Source organism: Juglans regia, chromosome 3 (assembly GCF_001411555.2).
Source record: "Juglans regia cultivar Chandler chromosome 3, Walnut 2.0, whole genome shotgun sequence".
NCBI lineage: Eukaryota > Viridiplantae > Streptophyta > Magnoliopsida > Fagales > Juglandaceae > Juglans > Juglans regia.
This window is the reverse complement of record NC_049903.1, coordinates 31,734,544-31,761,326: the sequence shown is the minus strand read 5'-3', so window position 1 is coordinate 31,761,326 and position 26,783 is coordinate 31,734,544. Positions and strand designations below refer to the sequence as shown.

The 26,783-nt window shown below is 35.4% G+C and overlaps 4 protein-coding genes across 8 annotated transcripts; 3 read left to right on the top strand and 1 right to left on the bottom strand.

Annotated features, from left to right (window-relative positions):
- The first annotated feature begins 13,663 nt into the window (after window positions 1–13,663).
- On the top strand, window positions 13,664–14,388 carry LOC108979283 (18.1 kDa class I heat shock protein-like). Its single transcript, XM_018949940.2, has one exon. The coding sequence runs from the start codon at window positions 13,760–13,762 to the stop codon at window positions 14,246–14,248; it is 489 nt and encodes a 162-aa protein (XP_018805485.2). The 5' UTR covers window positions 13,664–13,759; the 3' UTR covers window positions 14,249–14,388.
- A 1,404-nt stretch (window positions 14,389–15,792) lies between these two features.
- On the top strand, window positions 15,793–17,020 carry LOC108979284 (copper transporter 1-like). The gene has a single exon (XM_018949941.2). It carries the CDS (start codon window positions 16,187–16,189, stop codon window positions 16,652–16,654), a length of 468 nt encoding a protein of 155 aa, XP_018805486.1. The 5' UTR covers window positions 15,793–16,186; the 3' UTR covers window positions 16,655–17,020.
- A 1,837-nt stretch (window positions 17,021–18,857) lies between these two features.
- Window positions 18,858–19,859, top strand: LOC108979285 (copper transporter 6-like). Its single transcript, XM_018949942.2, has one exon. The coding sequence runs from the start codon at window positions 19,210–19,212 to the stop codon at window positions 19,666–19,668; it is 459 nt and encodes a 152-aa protein (XP_018805487.1). The 5' UTR covers window positions 18,858–19,209; the 3' UTR covers window positions 19,669–19,859.
- Window positions 19,860–19,960: 101 nt separating this feature from the next.
- LOC108979282 (peptidyl-prolyl cis-trans isomerase PASTICCINO1-like) lies at window positions 19,961–26,558 on the bottom strand. 5 transcript variants are annotated; one of them, XM_035688617.1, is made up of 7 exons: window positions 25,321–26,558; window positions 25,142–25,210; window positions 24,951–24,983; window positions 24,295–24,379; window positions 23,944–24,017; window positions 22,512–22,651; window positions 19,961–22,021 (listed from the first exon to the last, which is right to left on the bottom strand). In XM_035688617.1, the coding sequence occupies exons 1-6, from the start codon at window positions 25,342–25,344 to the stop codon at window positions 22,646–22,648; spliced, it is 291 nt and encodes a 96-aa protein (XP_035544510.1). In that variant the 5' UTR covers window positions 25,345–26,558; the 3' UTR covers window positions 19,961–22,021; window positions 22,512–22,645. The 5 variants fall into 5 exon arrangements, with proteins under 5 accessions (XP_035544510.1, XP_035544508.1, XP_035544509.1 ...); XM_035688615.1 differs by having other exon boundaries at window positions 22,512–22,569; XM_035688616.1 differs by having other exon boundaries at window positions 22,521–22,569.
- Window positions 26,559–26,783: the final 225 nt, after the last annotated feature.

Here is a 26,783-nt window from a genome sequence, read left to right as displayed (position 1 = left end):
ATTCATTTCCCGTTTGGAAATGATATATATGAACACTTTTTGGCTTCTTATTCTTCTAAGATTGAAGGGATTGACAGAGAAAATGAGCAGAACCATCTGCACTAAAGATTGAACGTGAATGTGAATGCTGGCATCAGTAGTTAACATGTCAAGGTGGACCCATCAGTGAACCAGTGCATACTTCCTGCCACTAAATTTAATCAAGCAAGCAAAGTCCGTCGAGTTCTTTCACCCAATTATTTTAACACTCTTCAACACGAGCTGAGATTTTATCCTCCTATCATCTCATTTTCTTCCTGGTGTGATCTTGAGCCGATGTTGAGACATTGGGTATAATTATTTTAAGGCTAATTTCTAAATATTTGCTATTCCATCAAAGAACTTAACTGTTTGACTTGTACGTTTTAAAAAACAAAGCTGGTATCTATGTTCTATTGTATGATTGTATCTCTAGCGTCTTTCTCAAATAGAGAGTTTTCAAGCTTTCGTTGAGCTCTCTAATAACACTTCTATAAGAATCTTTGTTGAAAAAAAAAGGAAAAGGTGTTGGGTTTGTGGAGCCTGATTTTGTTGGTGTGTCAGTCCGATTTGACAACTCGACTTGAGAATGATGCGTTATGGTTTTTGAAAGATTTTTCAAGAGATTGGGCCATAGAGCGCAGGCTTGGACAGGTAGACCCCTGGAGAAGATTTTTGGCACTGTTTGCAATCCAAAAAGAGCCAAGTAAAAAGTTCGTTTAACACCCGCTCGACACTCACTCGAACGGAGAGTTCGCTTGACAGGTCGCTCAAGCGAAACTCAGACAGAGAGTTCACTCGAAGTGCCCTTGATACTCCACTTGAGTGAATAACATAAAAAATTAAAATTTTCGCCATGTAACATTATAAATATGTACTTAATGAACAGTTTAGCATGCTCTAAGTGTTCTGAACAGTGTGATTTCGCTCCAAAGTGTATTTTGTGATTCCTCAGTATAATAAAATCTTCTACAGCTCTGTAGATGTAGTCACGTTATCGAACTACGTTAATTTTGTGTCGTGTGATTGATTTGCTTGTGTTTGCTTTCACTTGTATCCCATTGTCGTTGGTTTTTTCACAACAAAAGGTACCCATCTCGAAGACATATGTACCAGAAAAGAAAATATCGGGCTTGCCAGACTAAAGACACAAGTTTCTAAATAAAGTCAAAGAAATGATGAATTGAAGAAAAGCCTCTGCTTCTTATCCAATTTTCTCTACTGATTTAGGTTAATTTATATATGCTTAATCAGAAACAGAAAATTGCTTCCATTGATACAGAAATTGAATCTTCTTCGAGCAGTGCTTCAGACATCGCAATAGCTTGTTAGTTAAAGAAAAGAGAAAAAAAAAAAACCTCTGATACGGTAATCAATTTTTTTTCTAAGCCTGATACGTTAACTAAAGAAAATGTAATTCTCCCTCCCCACCCTCCCGGCTCCCATTTGCAAATATTCTCCAAGATTGAAATAAAACCATGGGTAAAAAAAAAAAAATCAGAGCCAAATTAAGAAACTCAATGATCCAAAAAAAAAAAAAAAAACACATCGATCAAAATATCAGATAAATATCAAATTAAGATCTCTTTATCACATCTCAAATATTAAAATATATATATGTGGATTCTAGCTCTGTTTGGCTGCTGAGAAAGCAGATGCAAATAAAAAGCACCGTAAAATATGAAACGAAGTCCTGCATTGTCTACCGGAAAGTTGTTCAAATCAAACAGGCGTTTTGTAAGAATGCAAGAATCCAGTTTCCTCATATATTTTCCCCCAGTTTCCAAACAACCAAACGGATCATAAAGAAAACAGAAACGCACAAGCCAAAGATGAGATCACCGTTCCTCGAAGACTAGAGCGGCTTACCTCAACAAAAGGGAGGGAAATGCAGGTCCCGTAGAGTAGAATTCTCGCAAAAACTCGTCGGTTCTGACAAAGATCCGAAACGTAATAGTCAGTGGAGGGCAGAGTAACAAAAAATCTCAAGCCGACGTAGATTACAAGCAAAGCAAAGAATTACCGCAAGAGAAACGAAACCAATGGATCAAGAGTAAAAGTCTTGTTCCTCCGAGCGCGGAAAGAACCGGCGATGACGGGGGAAACGGAGTCCTGTGAGGGTGTTGAAATCTCAGCGAGTGGGAGAGAAGAGAGTGTGAGCTTTTGGGGGGGGGCGCTTTTTGGCGCAAGGTCGTTTGCTTTTCTAATCGCACGGTTAAAAGCGAGGGAGGGAAGGAGATTGGCTAGCGAGGGACCCAAAGGACAACTCGTTTTCTTTGGGGACGCGAATCCCCAAGCCGATGTGGGGGCCACGAGGTTACGTCAGCACAAGCTCTGATTGGTAGATGCCGTGGATGTAGGTGTTTGGGATATTTTAGGGATAAAAAAGCCGTAATATTGGGAGAGAGTAGAGAGTAATGATCCCACACTACACAAAAATGTGGGGAAATGAATAATATAAAGGGAAGGAATGTGGTGTCGTTCCTTCTTCTTTAGCTGCTTTGCTTAAGGCAATGTCGTATTCCAATCTTCCCACATTTTTAATATATGGCTTTGTGGTCGATCTAAATGCTTTTCTTTTCTTCCGAACAAAACACTTTGGTACTTTGTTAAAGGTAAAGACAACATCTTTTAAGTGTAAAATCTAATTACACTGGACAAATATAAAAGCCTTGTCATCTTTTGTGTTTAATTTATATATATATATATATATATTTATATCCCATTTTTGGTTGGGACATGTCCGGATTCGTAATCATTCCATTGTTTTACGTAAGAGAAAGAGAAATGATATTGCTTAGCTTCAGAGTTATACCATTCACTTTACTCAATTGATGTGGCAGGTGCTAGGTAGTTTATTTTTATTTTTTTAAAAAACACACAAACATAAAAGGGTAAAGAGGACATATGATTTTGATTTTCATATTTTTGTATTTTTGTATGTCATTTTGTTTTGCGTGCATGCACCCACACACATACATATCATATATCATGTGGCACCATGTGGTGGTGCCACGTCAATTTGACAAAGTGAGCATTATAAGTGGGGCGGTATAGTAGCATGTTATGAATCTAAAAGTATGATGATGTAATTGATAAAATGTATAATGAATGACTGTAACGTAACAAAGAAGTAGTGAAAGAAATGATGAAGGAAATCAAATAATTTCATAAATCTGGATTTTCGAAGAATTCAAAAACCTCCAAAACAGATACTACAATCTTTCAGATTCTAGAATAATCATCTTCTTCCCTTTCCTGCGCATATCATCTGTATGATCCTAACAAACTTATAGTAAAATGACTAAAAAGCCCTTACTATAGACTGCTATTTAAACATAGCGTTTTGATTGAAAGCAAATATAAGAAACTACATCATTTCACCCCATCTTTTGCCTAATAACTAAATGAAATCGTAGCTCCCCCCCCCCCCCTTATGAACCGTACCATTTAGAGCTTTTAAAATTTTCCTTAAACCTTCGACAACTACACTTTGCCCTAACTCCCTCTCTCTTCGTCTTCAATCTCAGAATCAAGCCCCTTCCTTTTCCTTTATGCCGTGCTTTTGGTCCATTCCTTTCGAGCCTCTAACAACCTCCCCTCCTTATAAAACCTTGCCCACAACGTATGGGTACAAGGTTCTAAGGCTCCACAAGCTCTCCAAGGTGTTGTCCTCTATGGGAGCTCCAACCCACTAGACCAGAACTTCAGTCATGGCACGGTGGCCTTACTGTTTCATGCGGCGTTCCAAGATTGACTCAGGCTCAAGTATGACTTCCTATGTCTCGTTTGTGGGCGATAGAACATGGATAGGTTGAATACTCTCCCCAATTTTTTTTCTTGAAGCAGGACACGTGAAAGACTGGGTGGATCTTGGACGTGGATGGTAGATCCAGCCTTTAGGCCATTGATCCCAGCCACTTGATCACCTTGAACGGCCCATAAAAACGGGGAGCCAATTTTAGGTTGTGGCGCTCGGCCACTGACTTCTATCTCTATGGCTGAAGTCAAATGTACACCCAATCCCCTACATTAAACTCTCTCTCGGTTCTCTTCATGTTTGCATAAATTTGCATTCGATCTTGTGTTGCCTTGAGATTGTTCTTCAAGAATTCTAAAATATGGTTTTTGTTCCTCATGATTTGGTCGATTGTGTTGTTGTTTCAAGTCCCGGGTATATAAGTAATTAGCTTTGGGGGTGGGTATCCATATAAAGCCTCAAAAGGTGACATCTTTGTCGAACTGTGATAGCCACTGTTATACCACCACTTGGCCAGTGGTAGCCATTGTCCCCATGTCTTAGGTTTCTGGCCTGCATAGCTTCTCAAGTAGCCCTCCAAACTTTTATTTAAAGTCTCGGTCTGTCTATCACTTTGAGGGTGGTAGGCCGAGCTAAGATTTAGTGTAACTCCCTAAAGAGTAAAGAGACTCTTTCAAAATGAACTAAGGAACACAGGATCACGATCCGACACAATAGTTATTGGCATTCCACGTAACTTGAACACCGAGGATAGAAACACCCGAGCCACACCCTTTATTGTATAGGGATGAGATAGGGCCATAAAATGATCAAATTTTGTAAACCTATCCACCACCACAAAAATTACAGTATCTCCATTGGAATTTGGAAGTCCTTGTCTGTCCATACTTGTTGGGGTATTGTTAATGGTTGGATTAGACCCGCTGAGAGAATTGTTTCATATTTAACAGCTTGGCACGCTTCACATTCTCGCACCCACTTTTTGATGTCTTTTTTCATTCCTAACCAATAAAAATCATTTTTTGCCATCTGATAAGTCTTGAGGTACCCCGAATGTTCAGCCATCGGGTTAGTGTGTATGTAATGGAGCGCCTTTGTAATAAAAGGTGACCTAGGCACTAACATCAACCTTCCTTTCTTCACAAGCAACGATTGTACAATAGAAATTCCCTGCTTTAGCTACCCAATCTGAAAACTCTTTGGACAACTGGTAACTCCCTTTTAGTTCCTCCATCCAATCAAATTTTGGAACAGAAATCTGTGCCAACACCCCTTCCTCGAAGTTATCCTATTCCCCTTTTCGAGATAGAGCATCAGCAATTCTATTCTCCTTTCATTTATTATATTCTATCTTAAATTCGTACATTGTTAACTTATTGAGTCATTTTTCTGTTTTCACTATAAAGTACTGCCCCAATAGATATAGGCTGCCCAGACTGCATTAATACTGTCTCAATTCCCTTCTCACTAGCATTGCACTCAATGATAAATGGACATGTAAAATCTGGAAGTTTTAGTACAAGAGGCTGAGTAACCACTTCCTTCAGTTTTACAAAAGCTTGATCAGCTTCCTTGCTCCATAAGAAGCCATTTTTCTTATATTCTCCTTCCATTTCTTATATTCTATCTTAAATTCGTACCTCGTTAACTTACTGAGTCATTTTTTCTGTGCTCTTGTGCCCACCCTCTATTCTAGCATAAACTTCAAGGCCTGTTGATCTGTTTTCACTATGAAGTACTGCCCCAATAGATAGGGGCGCCACTTCTGGACAGCAGTCACTAAAACTAGTAATTATCTCTCATAAGTGGAGAGAAGAAGTGACTTACCCTTCAATATCTTATTTAGGAAGGCTATAGGCTGCCCATATTGCATTAATACTACCCCAATTTCCTTTCCACTAGCATCACACTCAATGATAAATGGGCATGTAAAATCTAGAAGTTTTAGTACAGGAGGCCGAGTAACCACTTCCTTCAGTTTTACAAAAACTTGATCGGCTTCCTTGCTCCATAAGAAGCCATTTTTCTTCAAGAGACCTGTTAGTTGGGCTACCAGCATACCATACCCTAAACTTCCTATAATAGCCGTTAGGCCCAAGAACCCTCTCAAGGCCTTAGTATTTTTAGGAGTGGGTCATTCCGGAATTGAGGTAATTTTGTTAAGATCTGCCTTTACTCCCCTGGTAGAAATAATGTGGTTGAGATAATCTACTTCATCCACCCCAAACTTACATTTGGACAGCTTTGCATAAAGCTAGTGCTCTTGTAGCAAGATCAGCACCTGTTTTAAGTGAACAAGTCTTCCTTCGAGCCAGCACTGTAAACTAAAATATCATTGATGAACACTAGTACAAATTTACGTAAATACGATTTAAAAACATGGTTCATCAGCCCCTGAAAAGTGGAAGGGGCATTTGTAAGCAATATTTTGAATACCGTACCGGTCAAGGCATTGGAAAGAAATATTTCAATACCGGTACCGTTTCGTGTACCGTTTCGGGATAGTCGATATATGAATAAATTATATATATAAATTATATTCTAAAATAATAGTCTATATATAAATAAATTATATATATATATAAATTATAAATAGGGTAGTCTGAATTGAGGGTAAAAAAATAAGCTTGTAGTTTGAAAAAATGAAAAAAAAAATGGAAGGCCGAAATATCGGCAGGTACAGGCTGAAATTGAGGCTGGTACGACCGGTATCGGTCGGTATTTGGGCCTGTACAAAACGTATGAGGTACCTGTACGGGCCCAGTGGCTAGTAGGGAAAATTTTGATCGTACCAGTCGGTACGGTACGAAATTAAAAAGTGTTTGTAAGCCCAAAGAGTATCACTAAAAACTCATAGTGCCCCTCTGAGTTTTAAATGTTGTTTTAGCCACATCCTCTGGTACCACCCTTATCTGATGATACCCTGACCTCAAATCTAGTTTTGAGAACATAGTTGCACCACACAACTCATCTAGTAACTCATCTGTTATTGGAATGAGGAATTTCCATCACTGTTTGCTGATTTAGTGCGCGATAGTCAACACACATACGCCAACTCACATCCGCCTTGCGCACTAATAATACTGGTGAAGAGAAAGGGCTCAAACTGGGTCTAATTACCCCATATTTAAGTAAGTCAACCACTATTTTCTCAATTTCAAGTTTTTTTATAATAGGGGTAACGATATGGTCAATTGGAAATGGGTGTGGTGCCCTCCTTTTAAATGATTCTATGGTCATGACTTCTTGGAGGAGGAAAAGTAAGGTTCCTCAAATACATCTTGAAATTGCCCCAACAACTCTCTAATTTCTGTGTTGTTCACAACATTGTTTTTTCCCTTTTTCACCAATTGAATTTGCAATAAAATTCCTTTTCCCTTTGTCACCAAGGCCAACATGGCCTTACTACTCCCCTCAAGGGACAAGGGCTGAGGTTCTTGCCCTTTAAGTTCCACATTTCTACCATCACTTATAAATTATAAAGATAGTTTGAAAAAATTCCAAACAATGGGCCCCAAGGTCTCTAACCAGTTCACCTCTTCCTTAGTTTCCACCGTCATTGCTTCAAACACTTGCTTCTCTTCCATGTCATTGGTCATTTGCTCAACTTCAGCATCTTCATAACCATGTAGCAAATCGATTTTAGGAGATTTATACACAAGTGATGGATGCCATTTGTCGTCACAATGGTAGCATAGTCATTTTCTATGCTTTTCGTCCATTTGGGTAGAAAAAATTTTCTTTGCAAGTACCATGGGCCTGGACCACTTATTGCTCTCTTCAATGGACTACCTAGCCACAAGTAAGACCCCCTTGTCACTCCCTATTTTTTGGTTTCTTCGTGTGCTAATGAGATACTCTTATTCTATTTTGGCCAATCCAAATGTTGCATTTAAACTAATTGGATTAAACATTTTCAATGGTAGGCGAATTACATCCTTTAACCTACTGATGAAGTAGCCGCGTTTGTGCACATCTGAAAGGCCATTGAGTCTATTAGATAGTGCTTCAAACTGTGCTTTGTAAGCAGCCACTGTTGAGGTTTGTTTCAATCACGTCAAGGTCTCCATCGGGTCATCGTAAGTTGTAGGACCAAATCTAATTAAGAGGGCTTGGGTGAAGGTCTCCCAGCTGGTGCATCTTGATACCATATAAATGCTTCCCTATGCATGTGATAGGCAGCCATTAATAGACGTTGTGTAGAATGTGTTTGATAAAAGTCAAAATAATGATTTGCTTTGAATACCCAACCTGTTGGGTTGTCTCCATTAAATTGTGGGAAGTCTTGTTTAATGCCTTTAGTGAATACTCTTCTAGGATCATTACCCTCTAAAGCATGTTTTGATTTTTTTTTTACTTCTATTTTTTTTTTTTTTCTAGTGGTGGTAGGTGCTATTGGCGTTTCAAGCCATTCAAACATGGTGTGGAGCATATCTGAAATTTGGTCGACCCTTTCAGTGAGGTGCTGGATAGCTTGCTCTTGATCTTCCTGCTTGTGTTGCTTGGATCTTGTGTTGTCAGCCACGAGGAACGAAGGCTCTGAGATACCACTTGTTATGAATCTAGAAGTATGATGATGTAATTGATAAAAAGTGTAATAGATGATTGTAACGTAACAAAGAAGTAGTGAAGGAGATGACAAAGGAAATCACAGTAACTTCATAAATCTAGATTTTTTAGGAATCCAAAAACCTCAAAAACAGAGATTACAGTTTTTCAGATTCTAGAATAATCATTTTCTTCCCTTTCCTGCGCATATCATATGCATGATCCTAACAAACTTATAGTAAAATGACTAAAAAGCCCATACAACAGATTGTTGTTTAAACACAACGTTTTGATTGAAAGCAAATATAAGAAACTACACTATTTCACCCCATCCCTTGCCTGATAACTAAACGATACCGTAGCTTCCCCCCTCTTATGAACTGCACCGTTTAGAGCTTCTAAAATTCCCCTTCAGCCTTCGACAACTAGACTTTGCCCTAACTCCCTCTCTCTTTGTCTTCAATCTCATAATCAAGCCCCTTCCTTTTCCCTTCTGCCGTGCTTTTGGTCCCTTTCTTTCGGGCCCCTAACATAGCAATACTCTATAAATAAAAGATGAAGAAATATATAGAAAAATGTTACTTTTATTTAAGAAAAACTTTTTAAAAACTTACTTCTCCACGTGTCAACTATTGATATGCCGAAAGTTATAAAATTTGAAATTCAAAATTTGAATTTAAAAAAGAAACTCATCAAATGAGTCTTGTACGTAAAATTATAAGTAAAATTATAAATACATATGACACTACTCAAATATATATGTTCTAAATGGAAAAAAAATAAAGAAGTGAATCGTCATATAGAAAAAAAAAAATTACAGCTGTGGAGGATCTACATTAATAGTTGCTTCAATTTCCAAGAGAGAATTAAAAATAAACATAAGAAGTATGGCTAAAATAGTCAAGATTGTGTTTGGTAAGTCAACAACTTCACTATTATTTATTATTATTAACAAATAATTTATTATTATTTATAAACTATTTCTTATTTACATATCATCTAAAATCACCCAAGCATCCATTCGTATCCTTTTAAGTGTCTGTTGTTTGTTGGGTAAGGTCTTGCCCTCTACTGTGGAGTCTCTATCAAGTTCGCAACAACTACTTTTTAGATAAATTCTACTTATCATCACTTACATCATACACCAGCATATAATTTTTCATTTCTATCATTTTATTTAAACACACATATTAATATTTAAATAAAATAATAAAAATAACAAATCATATATTAATATATAATGTGTAGATCATGATAAGTAGCATTTATCCTGCTACCATACTCACCCTTCCATCCCCAAATTACAATATGGTTAATTGGATTGGGTTGCCCATCATTCTCTTTTTACTGGGTTGGGCCTCAACCGTTATCATCCTTACTAGCTTCCTTCATGCACTCATATATTTGGTACTTGTAGTCAATATCGAATAAAGAGAATGGTGGAATCTATATATGGAGAAATATTGTGTTTGATTTTAAATTGTGTCATTTTTAATCTGTAGTATTTTTAAAGCGTTTTTCATTTAAATGATTAATATAAAAAACCACTTCGTTGAGTCATATTAATATATAAGTGTGAATGGAAGATGGGATTATTTATAAAAGAAAAAAAAAGTATATTAATTATATATATTTATAAAATCTCTCTCTCTCTCTCTCTCTCTCTCTCTATATATATATATATAAAGTCAAAACTATGTATACTTTGGACTAGGTTAAAAGAGTTACAGATTAGCAAAAAAGAGTTCAGTCATGTTAAAACAAAACGACAACTAAACAACTAATTCTAACAATTAATGATAAACAATTTTATATGATCAATTACTTGTAATAGCTAATTTCTCGTTATAAGGAGAAATAATATTTGTAGTTATATGAATCTGACATGGACATTTAAATTTTTAATGATAGATCTCACTTTTTTTTAAAATGAATATACGATGCTTACACAATTCATGATTGTATTTAGCATTATTTAAACATTAAAAAGTGTGAATTAGTTTCAGAGGTTGAATTATTTTGTATAAAAGCTTTTGCACACAAAAAAGAACATAAAAACTAGTTGAAAGAGATCGATGAACAATATTAGCAGTCGTAGCCTTAGCCATTGATTTCAATGGACTTCAATATTATATTTAGAAGAGAAGGTTATCGTATAGAAGAAATTTACTTCTAAATCCCATATTTTATACGCCCAACACACCGTTGACGCACCCATAACAAGTAGTGTGTTAATACACGAGTTTATTTGTGTAACAAAACTCTATGGTAATGTTTGGGTATATATGCCCATGCTAATACACCAAGTTTTTTCTTTTCTAGTTTTAAGAGGAAAAGGCTCCAATTTTATTAATCATTCCTATATTTTACAAGACGAAAATTGTTAGCTGCCTCTAAGAGCACTGAAATTGGCTTATCCAAATGTTAGTGAAAGTCATATTTTAAAGAATATCCACTAAATTTCTACTACATTGGATTAGCTAAACATAATTCATTTGGAAGATGAGGTACAGTAACTTCATTCGAGCATTTGAATGGTGATTTTTGGGAGCCACTATAGTGAGCGGCTAAGCTTTGGAGCTTTGATGGGAAATTTTGAATTTGAAGAAGTCTCTGTTGTTCATCTTGAAACAAAATAGAGAAAATTTTGGTTATAGGGGGAAGGGGTTCTAGTGCCAAAATCTGGGTTCTCAGTTGAAAGAATAAATCATTGAGGTCAAGTAAAAATTGGTATACTCGTTCATCCTCCGCTTGTTGTTGAAATTCTTTGAGATCACTACATTTTTTGAGGTGATTAAGTTCATCCCAGAGTTGTTTAATCTGTTTGTAGTATTCATGGATGGAGGTTGTATTTTGGTGCAGAGAGGATAACTCTCGTTTAAGATGATCCTGCGCATTGTTCCCATGGCAGAAACGGGGATTGAAGGCCGAGCCACACTTCACGAGGATCAATATGGAATTCGAGAGAGTTTGCGATGGAGGGATTGATGGAGTTAAGAAGCCAGATAAAGATCATGCCCTTGATTTGATTCCATTGAATATAATTTGGTGAATCTGTGGCAGGTGGGGAAAGAGTACCATCAACAAAACTGCGTTTGTTTTTGGCGTTGAGTGCACAAGTCATGGCTTTTTGCCATTTGGGATAATTATCTCCAGTGAGTATTCCAGAGACTAGAATGAGGCTAAGAGAATAAGATGGGTGAAGAGGAAGGAGAGGGTTGGAGGGAGTGGCTATGGAAGGCGTTGAGCTTGGAGGCTTAGGAACGTTGTTTGACTGATACCATGCTAAGAATTGAATTCTATATTTCTAAAAAGTATCAATTGTAGTGTAAGAACGTCTAAAATATATAGATACATAGCTAGTCTTTCTATGGTAACTATTAAAAAGGAAATAATTACAATTAAATGACAAATTTCCTAATATCTAGAGATTGCTAATTTTGTGGAATTTGATTCAGTCAATATATTATTTCTTGTGTTTCCTTTTTCCTTCCCTCTCGTGTAACTTCATTCCTGCAAAACTTCATCCCTAGAATTACGACGCATTTTCCTATTATTAATTATATTTTTATAAAATAATATTCATCATCTTTCTTTTAATATTTTTTAAAATATAAAAAGAATTAAGAAATAATTTTTTGCATCTATCTATAATCATGCAAAAATTATAATAATATGAGAAAATATGAATAAACTTTTTATTGATTATTTATAAAGTAAAAAATAATGCAATAATCTTATCTTATAACAAATTATAATATAAGTAAAGTTCATCTATACAATGTAATTAAAGAAATAATAATAATAATAAAATAATATAATGGCTAATCCAATGTAGACTTTAAGTTTTGAGTGATTAGTTAAAAGTAAAAATATTTCATATTAGTCAAATTTTGAAGATTGGAATGACCAATCTAATGTCAATGTTCTAATTATATGGCAAAACCATCAGCTAATTAATCATTACCTTCTCTCTCTCTCTCTCTCTCTATATATATATATATATATTTATATATCATAAATTTCAGCTGATAACGAATCAAGCAATTGTAGAACTTCATCCCAAGTAGTACTGAAGTATTTTCAAGGAGCTGGTCGTACGCTTTTTTTCAACTAAATAACATAGAAGAGAATTGTTTCCACCACCAAATATGGAATAGCAAGCAAGTTGGTAGCTAATGAGTTGACCAAGTTTTAAATTAGATGATATATAGTTCTGTAAAAACTGCAACACAAACGAGTTGATCTTGCAAATCATCATTTCATGATGATCATGGGCTTGTTTTCGAGTACTTATGGGAGGGTCGATCTCATGTGACATGAGTAAGCATTTACCATGTTATAGTAGCCCCATTATAAGCTAGTGAATTAAGTCATATAATTTAAAACATTAACCATGGACCGCCGGTTTTATGGGCCGTCTCGGGTTCTTAAAGATATATGACACATGCTAAAGGGGTATGAGACAATTTAATATTAAACCAAATTGAAAGAGTTAATTCTAACTGAAAACTTTACGGTTCAAGATTTCCAACCACTTTTTAACTTAAGTATTACTTATAATCCAGATCAGAGATAGATATACACTACATGCATGGACCATACTGAGTTTAATATTGTAATCAGAGTGATTCATATATTGTGTTTATTTCTCTCCTACTCATAAAGAGTGTTTAGATAAAAAAAAAATTATAAAAAAATCTTTTATTCGGGAGCTTAGGATAGAAATTAATGTTAAATATCATCTCTTCTCGTAGGAGCTAATTACACGAGGTATTAGATAAAAGAGAAGCGTGTGTGTGAATTAATGCCTTCTAGCAATAAAGGCTTACGGACTCAGTACTCGAGTTTAAATATGAGAAATGATAGTTATAGTAGTATGTAAATATTATATAATTATTTAAAAATAAAAAATAAATATAAGACTCTTTACATAAAAAAAAAATTAATTTTTTAATAATAAATTTTTTTTTTAAATATTTATACAATATTTACGTATTTCACAAATAATATATATAATATTACTCGTAGAATATATATTGGACAAGCAAAATCTTCAATACACGTACGCATGCACGCTGGGCCTTCAAGAACAACATAAATGAGCATGCAAAGGAATTAGCAGCGAGCATCAATCCCAATAAGATATATTCCCGACCCGCATGCACCCACCGGCCTTGATATTCTTTCCTATTGCGCATGCCTTTTCTAGCCTTTCAATAAAGGAGATTCCTATCCGAACACCATGGACGGCACACCAGAAACCTACCCAAATCCACCATACAAAAAAATGCTCCATGCATCCTTGATTTGATTATTCTATAAATACAGCATCCTCCTAGTTGAACTGCAGCAACGTCTCTGGCTCACCGGTCAGTGTACTGTACTTTCAGTATTATTTCTCATTACCAAAACAACCAACAAAGATATATAATGTCGATCATGAATATTCCTAATAGCGTCTTTGGTGGTCGCTCATTTGAACCTCTGAATCTTGAGGCTTGGGACCCGTTCGAGGAGTTTCATGATTTCAGAAGAAGTCTAACTATACCCCAGACTTCCTTCCCAAACGAAACAACGACATTCGTGAGCGCTAAGGTTGATTGGAAAGAGACCCCAGAGGCACACGTGCTGAAGATCAGTATTCCGGGGCTCAAGAAAGAGGAAGTGAAGGTGGAAATCGAGGGGGATAGTGTCCTCTGCATTACAGGCGAGAGGAAGATGGAGAAAAAAGAGAAGACGGAGAGGTGGCAGCGTACAGAGCAAAACAGCGGCAAATTTGTCAGGCGTTTAAGGCTGCCTAAGAATGGAGATGCGTGTAAGGTCAGAGCTTGTCTAGACAATGAAGTACTTACTGTTACAATTCCTAAGGAGGAGACCAAGAAGCATCTTCCCAGATACATTCCTATTTCCGACTACTGAAAGTTTCGGTACTAATTAACGACTAATTTTCTTATATTTTGATAAAATAAAGTACTGTGATCATGTAAACGATCCATCCTATGCTAAATCTCATAACCGATTAAGTAATTATATAAAATAATTCTACTTATAATTTCACACACTACGCATCATACCTATTCTAATTTTTATTTTTTTTTTATTTTTTCTATAATAAATATGTGATGTATAGATGATAAGTAAAACAATTCAATTAGTTTAACAAGAATAAAATAAAATAAAAAATAATTCTAAAATATGTAAAGTGTGTGATGTGAGATGATGAGTAGCATCTTTCAATTATATATAGCGTATCATATATATATATATATATATTATATATAAATAAAGGACTGTTAGAGACACAAAGGCATCTCACAAAAGAATTTCACACACTGATGTGTTACACTATTAGTGTGTCACATGTTTTTCTTCCCCCTTATCTTCCTGTGTGTTTCCCCTCCCCCCTCCTCTTTCCCTCTCCCTTCCCCGTGCTGAGGGTTCTTGACCAACTTGGCCACCGAACTGAACCACAAGGGAGGAGGGAAGTACTGGAAAGGCAAAGGGAGATAAGGGAAAAAAAGAAGACACGTGGCATATTATCAACGTGCCACATTAGTGTGTGAGATCTCTTTGTGTTTATAGTATTGTTCTGCATTATTTTTTTTTTAATTCAAAGGAATATTTGAAGACTTTTATTTTATAGTTGAGACAGAAACACTCATCTTCCATGGTAGCGCATAGAGCCCTATAGGGGGTGGATCCCCCTGTCCGTCCTTTAATTTGAGGGATGCATTTTATATCGTATTGTAATATTGTATTTGTAGTAGCAATTCTTATAGGACTTCTTTCTATACTTGTGAATTTCATTGAACTAAAAAATGATACATTGAAAGAATCTATTGACTCTTCCAATATCAACAGGTCGATTCTTTCGCTCCTAATAAATTCAGTAAAATTTTAAAAAGTAGAGTGTAGCGACTAGCGAGCACCGTGTGGCTATAGATTTGGATTTGGACTAAGCAGTTGCATATGGAACGGAACCCAATAGTTGAATTGGGCCAGTCTCTTTTGCTTGGGCTCCGAGTCCTAAATTTAATCTCATGTTTCCAACCACAACAGGGGGTCCAGTACCCTCAGATGTTGCCGAGTAAATGGGCAGACCCAATTTGATTTGGCTCGTTGGTTTGGGCCTTTTCTTTCTTCATTTTTACAGCCCATGGGTGTTGGATTAACAATACCGATCCATCAAATTAGAACATCCTATTCAATGCTCAAGTATTCTTTAGATAATATTTCTGATCTTTTCCCAACAAAGTAACAAATTGACCGTAAGTACCGCCGGCCGGTCGCAGTGCGCAATATCTACGTGCCAATCACTCCCCATGCATGGGCTGACATGAGTCATGACAGAATGCACAGTTCTATTAATTCTCTCTCTCTCTCTCTCTCTCTTTTTTTTATTGCTTAGAGATCTTTTTTCTTTTCGTTTTATCACTTTAAGGTACTGACATTCCATAAATATAGCTTAGAATCTGTTAATCTGTTCACTTTCGTCTAGGGATTGCTTGGAAATGAGTCATAGCACATTTGTGCAAAAGCCCAAACCGGCCATGTCCCACGCGCACTCACATATAAAAGCACACTGCCTCCTCCTTATACTGCACACTCCCCTCATTCACTTCAAAGTTCATTCATACCTCCAATTTACAGCAACAAGAAATGTCTGCTAATTCCTTCCTCCATTTATATTACTACTTATAAATGGAAAGGCAACATGCAGGGTGCCAAAAGAGTGTGAGCTGTGGGAAATTCTCTTCTCCTCTCTTCGTGGGTTCTTAAACCAACCCTTGCTTTCGTCTTTGAGCCAAAGTAGCCCCCCATTTATTTCTTCTTTTTTTTTTTAATTGGTTTGTGATCATGGAGACTACCTCGCATCACGGTTTCGGAGCTTTCAACGGCACCGGCGATGGGCACATGCGGCACCGGAGAATGATGATGCACATGTCCTTCTACTGGGGCCATAAAGCTGAGGTTCTCTTCTCTGGTTGGCCCGGGACGAGCTCGGTGATGTACCCTCTGGCTTTGGCCTTCGTGTTTGTTCTCGCTGTGCTTGTCGAGTGGCTCTCCCATTGTAACATTATAAAGCCCGGGACGAACAACTTGGCGGTGGGGCTGATGCAGACGGCGATGTACACGGTACGCTCCGGTCTGGATTACATGGTTATGCTCGCCGTGATGTCGTTCAACGGTGGTGTTTTTCTGGCGGTGGTTGGTGGGCGAGCGGTAGGGTTCTTGGTTTTTGGGAGTCGAGCTTTTAGGAAGACCAGTGGATCTGCGTCGGGTTCTGATCATGCTCCGTCCGATCTTCCTCCGATGAAATGCTAACATGATAGATAGAGCAACTATTATATGTAGCACTTGAAGTCGAAGGGGTTTTGGGTTTGATCATTTTACATCAATTCCAACTCATGTTTGCATAAATAAAATATTTACAATTTATTTTTTAATTATGATTAATGAAATGTTAGGTCCAACTTGGGACGCTTGACGATTTTAAGGATAAATAAGAGAATTTAATTAAAATTTGGTTTCTTTGTTGACCTGGTTTTCGCAATGATATAGATTTGGTGCATCTTGCTGATATATGCTCTGATCATGTCATTCAAAGTCTGATCTTTATGTTTATCAGTACCTACCTAATTTTTATTTTATTTGTTATTGACTAATATTATAATGAAAAATGCCACAATTCTTACCGATTGTCGTTTTTTTCTTAATTCTTAATGAGTATTTTTTTAATAAGTTTGTGATTTTATTTTATTTTAATATTTAAGAGATTTAAAAAATAATAATAATAATTTTACTTAGTGGTGAGATTTCTCGGTGAGAATCTCGGTGGCTATAGCTTGTAGCAGTCCCTAATATTATTATTATTATTATTTTTTATATTGATATTTAGTTATTAAAAATTTTTATTTTGAAGTATGGGGAACATATATAATAAAAGAGTAATGTTACGTACAGTCGTGGAGTATGCAAGCGTCGTGCAGTCTCTTTAAAAAAAATAGGGTCAATCATTAAAAAATTAATTTTTTTTATATAGGTTCTGTATTTATTTATTTTTTTTAAAATAATGTACGACGCTTGTATATTTACGACTGTAAATATCATTTTATATAATAAAATATGTATATGATATAATTTGATAATATAAATTTTAAGTTTCGAATGTTTCTAATTAAAATAATGATGTAAATAGTACAATCCATACACGTGTGAATAGAATAATCTGATTATAGTCACTATCCAAAATCAAGAAACTTTTGTACTTTACAAGTGTAAAAAAAGTAAGATCGTCGAGGGATTAAAGAATTTTTATTCTATGTAATCTCATCCGATGTTCCATGTGCACCTTCTCTGTTTGCTTTTGCTTGCAGTGGATTTTTTCCCTTACTCATTGTTGACCTTTCATGCCTTTTGTCCAACTTTCTTTTCTTTTTTTTCATTAAAAAAATATTCTAATCATAAAAATAATTTTACAAATTGATATTACTTGATATGATTAATCAAATTTTAAAATTATTTTTATTATAAAATAAATTTAACAATTTACATAAAATCACGTCAATTTATAAAATTATTTTTATATAATATCTTTATTGGCCTAACAATATTCTTTTTTAAGTAATTGCTCTCAACTTCAACTAGGTAGCTACTATCCTTTTTCTTAAAAGTAATAATAATATTTTTTACAACTTTTTATATAACTATATTTAATATTAAATTATCTCTATAAAGTGAAGTTTTTTTTATAAGCTATTTTATAAAAATGTCCATCATTTAAAACATAATGGAATAAAAATTGTAAAAAATGGTTATAAATGTATCATTTTTTGAAATGTTTAAAAAAGTTACTACTAATTAATGAATTTGTGTATCCTTTTTAAAAAAATGCTAAATACACTTAGAAAAAATTTATAAAAAAGTTTACTTCTCCAAATGGCCAGTTGTTTATATACTAAAAATCATAAAATTTTATTTAATTATTATAATTTTTCTAAACTCTCAAATAAAACATAAAAAATAATATAATTATTTGAAATTTTAAAATAAAATTTATATTAAAAATTATATTCAAATAATTTTTTAACTTTAGAATATTTTTACTCAATTATATTCTCTTTAATTTTTTAAAACTCAATAAAACATCTTAATTTAAATAATTTTATTATTATATACTTAGATATTCTAAATATCCATAACAGAATCTTAATATAAAAAAATTTATAATGTAACTTATCACGTAAAATTAAGTCAATTTATCAATTTACAAGACAATTCAAGGTGTAATTGCATAACAACTCCATTTCCGTGAAGGACCGAGAGGACTGGAAAAAACTGGCCGCCTTTGAAAAGTCTTTATTTCTACAGCAAATTTATTGTGTTTTCGGACTTTTCTCTAAGGGGATTGATTGTTCATTCATTAAGATATGGCCCATGAAAAGCCACATAATTAGATATTTATAACATTTTGCACCCTTTTTTTTTCAAACAATAAATTTAAAATTAATATGAAAAAATATTTTTTAAATAATAAAATTCATTATTTTGTAAAGAAAATACGATGGAATTTGTACACTCTATATGGCTATTTTCCAAAGTAGAAGCTACAAGTATAGCCTAGCCCTTCCTATACGGTCCAAGTCAAGTCCACTCATCACAAAACCTTCGCTATTTTTTCCTTCCCCAATTTCCACGCAATCCAACGGCCATTTATATCCGACTCAGACCTCTTCATCACATGTGCTGTCATTGGCTCCATCTCCTTTATACGTAAACCGTACACGCGCACAGTATTACAACTCAAAACAAGATAAAACTTGACATTGCCTTGAGTGGCAGACCCAATCCTCCAAAAAAGCTCTCTCTCTCTTTGAGAAATGGCTGAGGAACATGATCACGGTGCCCACATGCACATGCCTCCTTCCGATGGTAGCATGAGCAAACATAGGATGATGCACATGAGCTTCTACTGGGGCAAAGATGCCATAGTCCTCTTCTCTGGATGGCCTAATCAAGACCTTGGCATGTACGTGTTGGCTCTTCTCTCTGTCTTTTCCCTGGCCGTCGCCGTCGAGGTATTGTCCATCTTGCCGGCTGTCAAGCCCGGCCACAAACCAATTGCGGGCGGGCTGATTCAGGCTACCGTCTATGCTTTTCGCATGGGCTTGGCTTACCTAGTCATGCTCTCTGTCATGTCCTTCAACCTTGGAATCTTCATAGCCGCTGTGGGTGGCCATGCCGTTGGGTTCTTTCTCGTCAAGATTCGTGCCCTTGCCAAGGCCAAACCTGCTCATGAGACCATGTCCTCCACCGCACTAATCACTCCTAAAGTTTGATGTTCATGTCTTCCAAAAGGAAATGGTGTCTTTTCAGTGGTGCATGTCTATAATATTGTAACCGTCTTTACTCGCTCTTTAATCTAGTGCTTGGATGATCGTTCAAGTGAAAAGAGTCTTGGTGGTCTGTATTGCCCGAGTGTGTAATGTAGTGGAGGTTTCTATTCAATATGACGCCGTTTTAAAGCTAATGTGTATTGTCAATCATAGGCAAGTGAGACAAATATCATAGTGACGTGTATAACCCAGGATTTTTTTTTTTTTTTTTCTTTTCTTTTGGCAACTCGGAAATATCATAATATGGTGCATCTCTGCAGCCCAAGACCTGAAAATAGACGTCTACCGATAGGCCGAAAGCAGGAAAACAAACCCAATTGACGGGCATCAGCTGCAGCTTCTCGTGATTCTTCTGAATTATCCGCATCCAAATCCTCCTTAGCAACCTTGTCAGGCTTTTCACCTACATGTTATGATCTTCTCTATCTCCAGCATCTGCAATTTCCCCTTGTTTCTTGTCAGTTAGTCCTTTAAATTGTTTCCAAGCCTTCCTCTCAACTTCCTGAAATCAAAGGATTGATACATGATATGATACAAAACATTTTCAACTCCATCTCCAGATAAAAAGTGAGTTTTTGAGGGTGTTCCAACCTACCTGCTCCTTCTGCTGTGGTTTTAGAAGAGCAGCTGTAGCATCAGTTTCAGATGCCTTGTCGAGTTTCATTATCTAATCGAAAAGCAAGTTTTACATGGGGTCGAGAATTTAATGATCAACTACTACTATAATAAATATCAGAGCCTTGACATGTGCAGGGCTTGCATCTAAAACCTACATGGTTCCAGCATGAATAGATATATAAAACAAAAACAAAAGAAAACTACCTTGGCCTGTGAAATAAATTACTAAAACCGGTTGAAAATATATAGCGCAAGGATGGTCTGACACCCATGAGCATGCAGGAGTTTAGTCGAAGAGACTCTAATTTTATTGATTACTGTCACTTGTGATGGAGGAATACCTTATACAGATAATGAAACTTGGGGGGTTACAAGGAGAAAGTAAGAGCCCAAACCAAGTTCCTAAAAAATATAAAGACTTTATATAAAGTTTACAAGAAGATTAAGAAAAGCCTAGAAAATTTAGTGCCTAATAGTAGGAAGACCTGCACGATCCAGAGAGAACAGAGCAATCATATGTTTAGGGAGTTGAAAGTATTAACACAGCAGTGCATTACACAAGCATCATGACTCAGCTGGTGATCTGGACAATGATCTGGCAGAACCTTCAAGAATATTGCCTTGACTGTGTAATTTGTTGATTCTCTGACAGCTAGTGTAACCGAATTATATTCCTTGATCTGTTTTAATTTTCCCTTTTTGTATCGCATACAAGCTGTACCAATGCCTATATATATAAGAGGTCTCACATCTGTAAACGTATTATGAAGTAATACAATTGAGTTCCATATTTTCTCTGCCTTTTCTCTCATTCTGTTAGAAAGACAGATGGAAAACTTACAGTATGTCCCATAGCACCATAATTTACTAAACTGTCTGCTAGCGCATTACCTTCTCTGTAAACATGATTAATACTGAAGGGAAAATCATTCTTCAAATGTAAAATATCATTCCAAATGTTATTTTATTCGAAGTTTGATGGAAAGTTTCCTAACTAATTGCACCTCATTAGATATTTTTGTTATTCATTTGCCAATCGACTAAATATGTTCGAGACAACTGTCAGTGTTGACATTAGACTGTGATAAAGCCAAACCAATGATTTATAGTTTGCAGCAAAAGATAGACACTTCATTGTTAAGAATTTATATATCACTTTCTTTCCAAGAGGGCAACCACAGGAAGCATTAGGCCAATGCGAGGTGGTTGCATTTCTGACTCTGACATAATACACTCAGTTGACTCATTCAATAAAATCAACTCACAGCTAAATCATTATTGAAAATGCTAACTGATTTTATTGCCAAAATGTCTTTTTCTCCCGCATGATGAGATGGCTACCGCATTTTGAAGTCACAAGACGTACCTTGTTACATGTCTCAATGCACTTTCCGCATTCTCCAAGTTTAAGCTGACATGCAGCCACATTCAGGTGCAACAGATTCTTCATACAATACAAGAAAAGACAAGAAAATCTTTAATACATTCACAGAAAGATAGCACAACACAGAATATTAGGTCGCTGAAGTATTAGAAGATTCATTATGCAAGAATCCAACAATTGCATTTCATTGGATTCCTAAATGGAAAGTATAAAGAAAACACTTGCTCGTGTTTTTGCGAATTCCATCCCTTCGTCATCATCTTGTGGATTGACATGATTAAATTTCCGAAGCACCTGTTGAGCAACCACCATAGTATTATGAGTCATGACAGCTTGAAAGCACAACAGATTCATTAACACATTAGAGCAGAAGAATATTGTTTATATAAATAGCACAGTTTTTATAAGTTTTAAGTTTGTGAATAAGATTCTAGACAAACTTAATGGCTAGTATGTCCTGGAATTTAAGTCCATCTACAACAGATCTTGAAAGAAAATAATTATTGTAGGTCAGGTAAGTCAAATGATTACAATAAATGTTTTTATGACCTCTCGGTAAATACTATAATTTATGCCAGCCAAATAGGGCAACATGATTGATAACCATCAGCAATTACAGTAAAAGAAAGTGGTAAAATTTCAACATAAAAATAGCAATTTTCATCCCAAAACATTGATTGAGATCAATACTAGTTTTCCTTCTGATTGATAAGATCTATAGAAACAATGGAAAATACCAGTCACCCCATCCAAAATACTTTGGATTAAAAGAAGACAAAATTACCTTCATTACCTTCTCATACTTAGCTCTTGCAAGTTCAAATTTTCCTTCTTTGAAGAGTCTGTTTCCCCGAGAGAGAAAAATATTATCACAGATCTATCGTGGTGGCAATTTAAATGTTCTCACTTGAATGATACTTAAATCTGATTTTTCAAAACAAACAAAGGATAGTAAACATGGATTGAATCAATAGACCAAGTTGCCATATTTATGCAACAATTGCACATACGCAAGCTTGATGTGATAAGATGTGTGTAAAAACATTCCATAGCTGCTAGATGGCTCTATGCAGCACCATTAAATGTTACTGACATACTGTGTCTGATATTCTCTGCTTTGTCCATTATACTTTTGAAGTTCAAACCAGTCCAATCCCGCAATGTGGATTCAAATCAGGCACAAATGATGAAATAGAAGTATCAGAGGCTTCATCAATTAACCAGATAGAGACATCTCAAGGTAATCGTGGTGCAACCAGGAAAACAAATCTCAAAACTCAAGGCATCTATCATAATTAAATTCAGGTCTACTTCACTTCAATAAATGTACAGCAGAAGTTATTACCAAATATACACCTAGCAAAGAAGTTTAAATCCAAGAACACATTTCAAGAAAAGTTTCAAACGGATTTTTTTTTTTTTTTTATCGCTGAGTTTCAAATGGAATTTTCTGTCATGTATTAGTTTCAATTGATGATGAAAAGCCAAGTAAAAATAAATCAGATCAATTAATATTTGGACATCCAGATGTTTGGTCTGTGAATTTAGCATTATTTTTGTCCCATAAATTTAAATTTCCATTTTCAAAAGCAGCAAAGTCATAACAAAAGGATTACATTATCATAATTAAATTCAGGTCTACTTCACTTCAATAAATGTAAGCAGAAGTTATTACCAAATATACACCTAGCAAAGAAGTTTAAATCCAAGAACACATTTCAAGAAAAGTTTCAAACGGATTTTTTTTTTTTTTTTATCGCTGAGTTTCAAATGGAATTTTCTGTCATGTATTAGTTTCAATTGATGATGAAAAGCCAAGTAAAAATAAATCAGATCAATTAATATTTGGACATCCAGATGTTTGGTCTGTGAATTTAGCATTATTTTTGTCCCATAAATTTAAATTTCCATTTTCAAAAGCAGCAAAGTCATAACAAAAGGATTACATTATCACCTTTATATTTTCCAGAGACAAAATTAGAACTTTTAAATTTCTTGGACGAAAATCAAACTTGAACCAAAATTTTAGGAACTAACAGTATATACTTCAGCTGTTGATGATGGACCATTCTCAACAATGAGGGAGTTCTAATGTCCAAGTGACCACAAGTCTAATACTCAACAACAGCACTTCTGCAGCCATCTTGGAAAATATGCTATCCTTATCACAAGTCTAGCATCAAACTAAGGCTTAAAGAACTACATTCATAGATTACCTGTGGCATCTCAAAACCAATATATCCAATTTTCCTCCCATTCAACATGAGCACCTTCAGGAACATTAGCTGGCCTAATCATATCAGGGAAAGTTCTGAGTTCAGCACATATTTCGAAGAGGAAGAAAGAAGAAGATAGACATGATAGTTTAAAAATCAGCTACAAAGGTCCAAGTTTCCCCGAGTTCATCTTAAAAAATTAGCAATGTATGTTGAAATGAAATATAGGGGCAAGGTATCAAACCCACCAAAAATTATGCGTTCAGATAACTCCAGTAATGTATTACTTCAAGAAAGCCAAGCGCACCAAATACATTGGAGAAAGTAAATGATCGGAAATGTGTTACTGACCTCTGATTTTCCAAAAGTAAAGAAATATGGTTCTCCCTTCATATGTGTCAGAATTGCATTCCCATTTCCAGTCTTTGCAGAAATCCTGAAAACAATTATACTCCAGTGGGAACTTCAAGCACTCCACTTGGCAGTTTAACATACCATAGAAGACGAAAGGAAAATATTTAAAGGGACATGATTCAGTTCATACCAAGCTTTTACTTCATAAGGTTCTCTGGGTGATCCCCAACCCTGTCCTTCATTTATTACCAGATCATTGGGAATTTCTTAGGTCTATGGATATAGCAGCTACCTTATCTTTTCATATTTTCCAACAGCAGATTGAAATTGTTATTTTTACAACATATTTCTTTTTGGTGCAAAATATATAAGAAACGAACAGAAAACATGTGTTCTCCTTAAAAATTTATATGTTTTCTCAGTACTACAATCTGAAAGGAAAATCTGAATCAAAATTACTCAAGTTCCAATTAAAAATCAAAAGCATCTATTAGATTCAGCCATTTTTATTGAGTCAATGATAGTACTTTTTTTTTTTATAAGTTAGTTAAAGAGATTATCATAATGTAATTTTTAGGTTTTCATTGTCTGAAATCATAACATGTCCTTAATTAAATTATAAACAATGCAACAAGGATATAGCTGTCAAATACCTTTTTCACAACCCCCAAATCATCAATAACAACCTGAAAGTCAGCACATCAGAAAAAACAAAAAGGAAAGATTAGAACTAAAGATAAGTCAGATGCAATTATTGACTTATTCTTTAGATTTTAAGAGAATCAAAATTAATCAAATATTTGACAAGAAAACACCATATTGGAGTTTAAACATGGAGGCCTACATACGTCAAAGGCTTCTGGCAAGAGTCACCAATCAATTGAAGGTCCACGAAATCAAATGAATTGGAAAACTATAGTCAACAGAACCGATATTGTAACAATAACCCCAAAAAGAAATAAAAATCACTGTGTGCTGGGAGTGAAACTCCACACTAGAAGAATTGGAAGTTGACAGGCTCACCTTAGCTTTTATAGAATTTATCATCTCAATCTCAAATGAAGTTCATCATCCTTTGGAAAGTTATGAGATGCAGAAACTGGGCAACAACCTCACCATAGTGCAGTTGAGGTTTGCCCACTCTAGAAGGTCCTTATCCAGGAAATAGAATGAATATTTTCAGATGCAACAAGTAAAAATAAAAGTTAATGGGATTTTTACAAACAGAGGCCAAGTATTATAATTGGTTTACATTAAGTTCATTCTATTCCATTCTTTACCATATCTTTCGCCTATTCTTTTTTTACATACAGTTTCAGAAACTGGGATAATGATATACCTTCTAGTAATCCCACTATCATCTTGCTTTTTCCCAAAACATGTCTTATTGGGGTACCGTTGCCTGTCATGAAAAGCATATGTTTATTCAAGCTGATATGGTACAAGACAACCAAATTGAATCCTCACTATTGTGCTGAAGACCATGGGAAAACTTCTACAATAACAGCACATTCAGTATAGGATAAATGAGAAATAATGAATGATAAATGGGAAACAACAACTTAATTAATGACTTCTCGTCAATTTGCAGCTTAAAATGGAATTTAAAATGCTGTAAACCTTAATGTATCGAACAAAGAAGTCAAGTGCTATATTATAAACCATCACTGACAATGTGATTTCTGGCGTATGAGCAAAAAGCTACCTATGCAATGATATATTACCTGCAAATTATAAAACACAACTCACATTTCAAATTCGGCCTCCCAACTTCTCAAATGGCCCGCTTTCCATAAACATAATAAAGCCACTCCAACAGCATAACACACCATGTCAATTGCAAAAAGTCGACTCACAAGACCGTAAATCAAATACCTATACGAGCTTATTTATACTTTCAGTTACAACATTCAAGAAAACACGGAGTACAATCAAGCAGAACCAGACCACAGCAAGCAAAAGACTAACCTGATCACCATCTCAAGGCCTCGAATCACCGCTCATCGGAGCTTTCATCAAACCTCCCGGCAGAATCAAATCTACCTCCTATTATAACGATCATGTCTTTCGTTTTCTTGGCTTTTCTCGGTAATCCAACAGAAGTAAGAGTTGTAAGCGAAAATGTTTCATTTCGGAAAAGAATCGAGAAGACAACTACCTGAAATTCGAACCTGGAGGACGAGTCAGGACCAATCGACCCAAGTTTCGTTGACTTCCGAAGCTCAATATTCATTAGCGTCGGTTTCTTTAAGCAGAAAATATTCACAGCAGCTTACTGTACACTGCAGCGGCAGCACACTTAACATTATAGGTTTTAAAAAAAAAAAAAAAAAAAAGTGATACCACGTAAAGTGTGTAGAGAGTTTAGGCTGATATGTAGTCAATCTCTTCTTTATGGACATCCAGCACTTATAAAATCTTCATCAAAGCTGGAAATTTGCCAAGATTCATCGATCTCAAAATCGATGTGCTCACTCTGTTGCGCA